Source organism: Sinocyclocheilus rhinocerous, unplaced genomic scaffold (assembly GCF_001515625.1).
Source record: "Sinocyclocheilus rhinocerous isolate Xijiao unplaced genomic scaffold, SAMN03320098_v1.1 scaffold1012, whole genome shotgun sequence".
Lineage (NCBI taxonomy): Eukaryota > Metazoa > Chordata > Actinopteri > Cypriniformes > Cyprinidae > Sinocyclocheilus > Sinocyclocheilus rhinocerous.
In genome coordinates, this window is record NW_015640039.1 from 857,858 (window position 1) to 863,984 (window position 6,127).

At 39.3% G+C, this 6,127-nt stretch overlaps 1 protein-coding gene across 2 annotated transcripts in view; it reads right to left on the bottom strand.

Moving 5' to 3' along the window:
* The window catches only part of LOC107752283 (sodium channel subunit beta-4-like), a 24,306-nt gene extending 18,256 nt beyond the window's left edge, over positions 1-6,050 (bottom strand). The window contains exons 1-2 of one of the 2 annotated variants that reach the window (XM_016568221.1): positions 5,690-6,050; positions 4,847-5,084 (exon numbers count right to left, since the gene is read on the bottom strand). In XM_016568221.1, coding sequence (XP_016423707.1) covers positions 4,847-4,937 — 91 coding nt within the window. In that variant the 5' untranslated portion in view covers positions 4,938-5,084; positions 5,690-6,050. Of the gene's footprint in view, positions 1-4,846; positions 5,219-5,689 lie in introns of those variants that run through there. The other variant, XM_016568220.1, reaches the window with a different exon arrangement.
* Between the last annotated feature and the right edge of the window lie 77 nt (positions 6,051-6,127).

A 6,127-nucleotide genomic window follows, 5' to 3' on the forward strand; every position in this document is an offset into this window, starting at 1 on the left:
GATAGATAGATAGATAGATAGATAGAAATAGTCAGATGATAGACAGATAGATAGATAGATAGATAGATAGATAGATGAGTTTGAATGGGTTAGAAATAGTACATAGAAAGGAAGTCTGATTGAGTCTAATGGGCTTCAGTGTGTTTAGATTTGAATTTTGACAGTTGGAGTTTGACGGAATGTTCAGATGAGCAGAGACTTTTCAATGTAAGTCTATGGGATTTTTAATATTTTTAATATTTAATTTTTATGAAAACCGTAAGTCCGATCAGTTAGAAAAGATATAGCACACCCGGTCAGATCAGTCTGAAGAGCTGGGCTGAGTTTGGAGTCTGTAGAGTTAAAGCTCTAGGAGGAGTAGCAGTCAGAAATTTTAGTCTCAGAAAAAGAATAATAATAATAATAATAATAATAATAATAAGTTTAAGACGGATTTCAGTAAGTTGGCTTTCTCAAGCCAACTTAATTAAAGCAAACAACCCCCCTTTCTCCCATCACTCTGCCCCTCATAAGCATCTTTTTCTTTCCCTTATTCAGGCCATCAATTTTCAGCCAGCTATCATATCTCATTATCTCTATCCCTGATAAGACATTCCCTTGACTATATGTTAAAGTTCCTCGTTGCAGTGTCAGGGAATGACAGCAAAGAATGTAACAGTTGTGAGCAGGATTTGTGCCATTTTATCTTATATGTGTTATATTAGTGAGCTATGCTACTATGGAGATATCAAAAGGTCAAAATGCGTTATATCTTGAAAAAAAAAAAATTTGGCAGAAGAATGGACAATGCAGGAGACCCACAAAAAATTGGATTAAACCAAAGTCCCTTTAAGGACAGTCAGTCCACTTGGTGGCCAGAGGGCTGCTATTTTGGCATCATGCAAGTACAGCTGGGTCATTCTCGATGGAGAAACTGTACAAATAAGATGTACGATTGGTTAACACAAACCTTTTCACACAGCATTAGTATTGCAAGCGTCGCATTCAGGGGCGATTCTATGATTTTCATCTTAGGGGGGCTCAGCCCCCAATGAGGGTAATAATAAAAAAGAATAATAAATATACAAATAAAAAAAATGTTTGACTAATAGGGATGGTTTACTAAACTTATTGCAGTATTCCACTGCATTGCTTAGATAGGTATAACATTTGAGTACTGAATAAGCCTTCCTGATCTCACACACACTTTACTGTAGTTACAAACACAACACAAAATTTTACTGTTTGCTTTTCTAGTACAACCCTCTTTCTTTAGCTCAAGTATGCAAACCTCTTTGCACATGCACTGTAATATGTATTATATTGAAAGTTACATTTTCAAATGAAAATGGCAACATGATCGTTTCATAAAGTATGCGGTTTCATTTTTGCTGGAGGAAACAGCTGACGCGCTGAAAGACGGGGAGGAGCCGAAGTCTGCCGCTGTATTCATATGAAATTTAAAGGGGACTGAGGCGATCACGAATTCATGTACAGTTTATGGAGCTGATCGCAAAATGTTTAGGCTATAGCCCCCCTAAAAATGGCCTAGCAACGCCCATGGTCGCACTATTTAACTGTTTACCTATGGCAGTTAGCCACTGCTGGTAGATGCTGTATTATCATTATAATTTTTTAATAATACAAATAAAAACTTTCTCCATAGACAGCCATTTAAAATGTAATCCTGTAAAAAAATATAGTAAATATAGTATAAAGTATAGTAAAAAAAAAAAAAAAAAAAAAGCCTTTAATCTCACATGACTTTATTTTACATTAAAGGGGTCCTATTATGCTTTTTCACTTTTTCAACTTTAGTTAGTCTGTAATGTTGCTGTTTGAGCATAAAAAAGATCTGTAAAGTTACAAAGCTCAAAGTCCACTTCAAAAGGAGATATTTTATTTAACAGAAATCACTTTTCAAAAACAACGAATGACTCGTTTGGACTACAATGGGTATTTTCCGGCATTTGTGATATCACAAATATCGACGAATGGGACGAGACCTGGTAATGAGTGTTATCACTATGTCAGAGACACGCTAGCTTTCCCAAGGCAGAAGGAACTATTCGAGCCATTCATGCCAGACTGGCGAGAGAGGTGTTGTAATAATGTAAAATATGTGAAAAAATAATGTTTTTCGAACAACCTAGTATGAGAGTCTGTTCTAGTACACCCCCAAAACAAAAGCAAGACTTATTAAAAGAGCATAATAGGACCCCTTTAAAAATAACTGACAAGTACATAGATGTGTTTTTTTCTGAGGTTTTTTTTTTTTTTTTTTTATGAATTAAGAAATCCTGCATCCAAAGAGCACAGATTTATAGACTTTGTACCCAAGTAGATTTTTTTTTGTTGCATATTTTTGATGTAAACTCTGTAAACTTTGATTACAATTTGTCCCTTTTATTGCTGTATACTCTTAGGTACTATGGCTTTTGTTATTTATACAATTTATGATACAATTTATGATTAAAATCATTAAATGTTAAATGGTCTTTAAATGTTTAAATAGTAATTTATTTAGGAAATTGCTGCTATGAACCCCCCACGAAACAACAGTGTAGAGAATGTCCACACAAAGACGCATAAGTAAAAGTTCAAGAATTGACTGCAACCAATAAAGTGGGTAAATGATGTTAGATTATGTCATGTGCTAATTAGCATGTTCATGACGTCATCATACCATAAAGTCAGCCCTTTACATCTGTGCTCACATATTGTATTTTAATACATCCAAATTCCCAATAAAGCTGTTCTCATTTACAATTTTTTTTTTTCTCTCTTTCTGGAATGAGTATGAAATAGTGACTGAAATGCATCACAATCTTGATTTATAACCACAACATTGCCTGACTTGTTTTTATCTCATACATTTATGAATTTCACAGCACACCCTGTGTATTATATTCTCTTCCAAGGAAAGAAACTAAGGCTTGTCAAGAAAATTGCTAGATTTGTTATGTACTTTTTGAAAAAGGTACTAAAAGGGCTATGAAAGGTCACTAAATTTAACAGCTGTTGTGAAGTTGGCAACACTGACAGCAACTACATATAAATAAGATACTTTCCTTGCAATCAGGTGGGTCCTATACTGTCATGTTGCTAATTTTCAGCTATGATAAAGGGGTATTTCTGCCTATAGGGATCCAGACGTGTGCTCCTAATAATGTTTGTCCTAATCACTCTGAGGTGTGAGGGACTAGTGATGGTAGAGGAGATACCACGACTGCTCTTCACACGCTCTGCATGCCATGATATTACACACGTGTGCTCTTGGACTATTTATAGAGCCCTGTTCTTATCCACTTGTTTATTTTCCTACACGTTGCACAGGACAAACTTTATTGACATTTCATTTAATTCGAAATATTAGTGAATACAAGCAATGTCCATTTGGTACTATTAGAAAGCTGTATTGTTTGGCACCAGAACCGTTTTAAGAGCCATTTTCACCATTTAACTTCTCTGACTTTCAAGATCTCCCAGGCCTCTGACAAGTGAGTAAATTCTCTTCTTTCACAGCACTGATGCAGTATCAATTCTTGTGTTAAACACTATAGACTTTTAAATGACAGTTTACTTTTTTTTTTTCTTACAGCACGGACGCAGACATATCTGATGAACTCTGATAATATATGAATGAGGGTTGCTTATATTGCAATTAACCTCACATTCTATCAATTGCAGGCACACCGATAGGAAAAATTGTAATCAAACCAGCAGCAAAACTGTGTCGTTTGTCAGAATGATGATTCGCCTCTAAGTGGTGCACCTTCTCATAACCTGATGGATGTGCCGTGAACATATAACATTATATCATACCTCCCCGAGTCCACTGGGAACTCTACAGATGATGCATATTAACTGTCTGAGTTCATGCTATAAAGGAGAGAGTGAAAATTACCTAGTTTAACGGCCTCTAATTCACCTTCACAAGCAGTAAAGAGAACGGGGAGGGGGGCTTGCTTGGAAGAACCGGGCCCACCTGCTCAAAAAGAATGAATGTAGTTCAGTGGCGAAATTCAGTGAGCTCAGCATACTATTGTGCAGTGTGATTCAAGGCTCGCACAGCGCAATACATCATAAAGACACTCTAAAGCAGAAAGCCACACGTCCCACAAACATCCTGCAGCTGAGGTAAAGTGAAAGCCTTTTACAGTGAGATCATCAGATTTTGATGTAAAAAGTATGTGCAGAAAAGAGTAAAAATGGAGAAGGTCTTTCATGGAAGTAACCAAAATGTTCAAGATTTGTGTAAAAGTTCAAGAATCCGTCATTGAAGAACCGTTATCGATTGGACGCTAATATGAAAATTGGGGAGGATGTGTTCCCCCTTAAACTCTACTTGGTTACGACCCAGTACAATGGACATGGCTGGAAGGACAATTGAGAAGAAAAGGCAAAATCACGAGAGTATTTCAGTCACTTAGTGAGATGGATTTACTGCGTTGGAGGTGAAGATGTTAAGTACTTTGATAGACCTAGTGTGACTAATGATCGCCATCAATATCGACCAATTTAAAACATCTGATGCCAACATGATCATGCCTCCTTGATATGTACCATGTATTGATACTTAAAAAAAAATTTTCACCCTCTATCCCTCTCGTTTCACAAGAGTTAAGAGAAGGAACCTAGTCCTCCCGGACTATATCCTCTCGAGACATAGAAACCTGAGATCTTTCAACAAATCAACCCCCACAAACAGCAACAAGTATATAACCCGGCTTGTTTGGTCCTCTCAAGCCATGTAAAAACTGCAGCATTTTGCCAGCCGCCCCTCTATGCAAGCGTAGGACAGTGGGCTCAGGAGTAAACAGATAGAGAGGGGGACAAAGTAGGGGAATGATTGCAAGAGACTTACCAATCAGAAGTGTGACGACCAGACCAGCGTGGACTACATCGCCGGACCGCGCACACCTGTGCAGGAATGATCTTCTGTTTTGCAACTCCATGCCAGACCGTCTACCCACTTGTGCCTGTCTGTCTGTCCCTGGTCAAGTCTTCCGCTGTATGTCTTGGGTGGGATACTGTAGGTCTGAGGGGCCACAAGGGACCCGACACGAAATTAGACTTTCAGCTGGGGAAGTCTTGCAGAGTACCTCCCTGTCCTCGATCCTCCTTTGCAGTATGTCCCGGTAAGGCAGGGAGAGGGAACTAGAGAGAGAGAAATACAGAGGCAGCACCTGATCCGTTGCTTGATCTTCAGATCAGTGGCTCTCAGTTGCCGGCAGTGTCTCGCTGTTATAGCCTGTGCCTGTGAGCATGGGAATCTTTATTCCTGCCCCTATCTGGTTCAGTATCGGTGTATGATTGTATGACTTCATTTCAGTCAGTTCTGTTATCGATATTTTGCATTTACTGCTGCCTTCTGTGTTTTATCTTCCCTACTTTTTTGTTCTAAGTTTGTTGCACTGCCCGCAAAAATATTTTATTGCTCAGAGGTTGCTCTTCCACATCTCTGGAGCAAGGTCAGAAATTAAACATGACGCGGGGCAAAAACTCCACTAAATGTGACAGAAATGTCCCAGATATTTAAAATGTGGGGTCCTAGATGACCCTGCAATAAATTCTATTTTATTTATCTGTTATATAATTTGATATAGTTCAGTTTTCATTCTCAAGTTGTATTTTAAGCCTGTCTTGTTGTGGGTAAAGAACAGGAGTCTCATATTGTCCAACAAATAGGGGAAGTCTTGCAGAGTACCTCCCTGTCCTCGATCCTCCTTTGCAGTATGTCCCGGTAAGGCAGGGAGAGGGAACTAGAGAGAGAGAAATACAGAGGCAGCACCTGATCCGTTGCTTGATCTTCAGATCAGTGGCTCTCAGTTGCCGGCAGTGTCTCGCTGATACTCTGTCTCACTCAGCGTGGTTGTAGATGCAGGAAACGCTGCATTCATTCAGCGGCAGCTGCAGCGCAGAGCTCCACTTTCAGTCTGGGGAAGAGACTGTCGATCTTACCCATGAATAGGTGCAACATGCTGGGATGAGTGGCCAGAGGAGGGGTGGAGGGGGGCGGTGTGTGTCTGTAGCCGCTCAGGAAAGAATGAGCCACTGCAGAGGCACGGGACGAGTGAAAGGGAGAGAGAGAAAGATGGAGAGAAATAAGGGAGGGAGGGAGAGTGTGTGAGGTGGGGATGGGTTT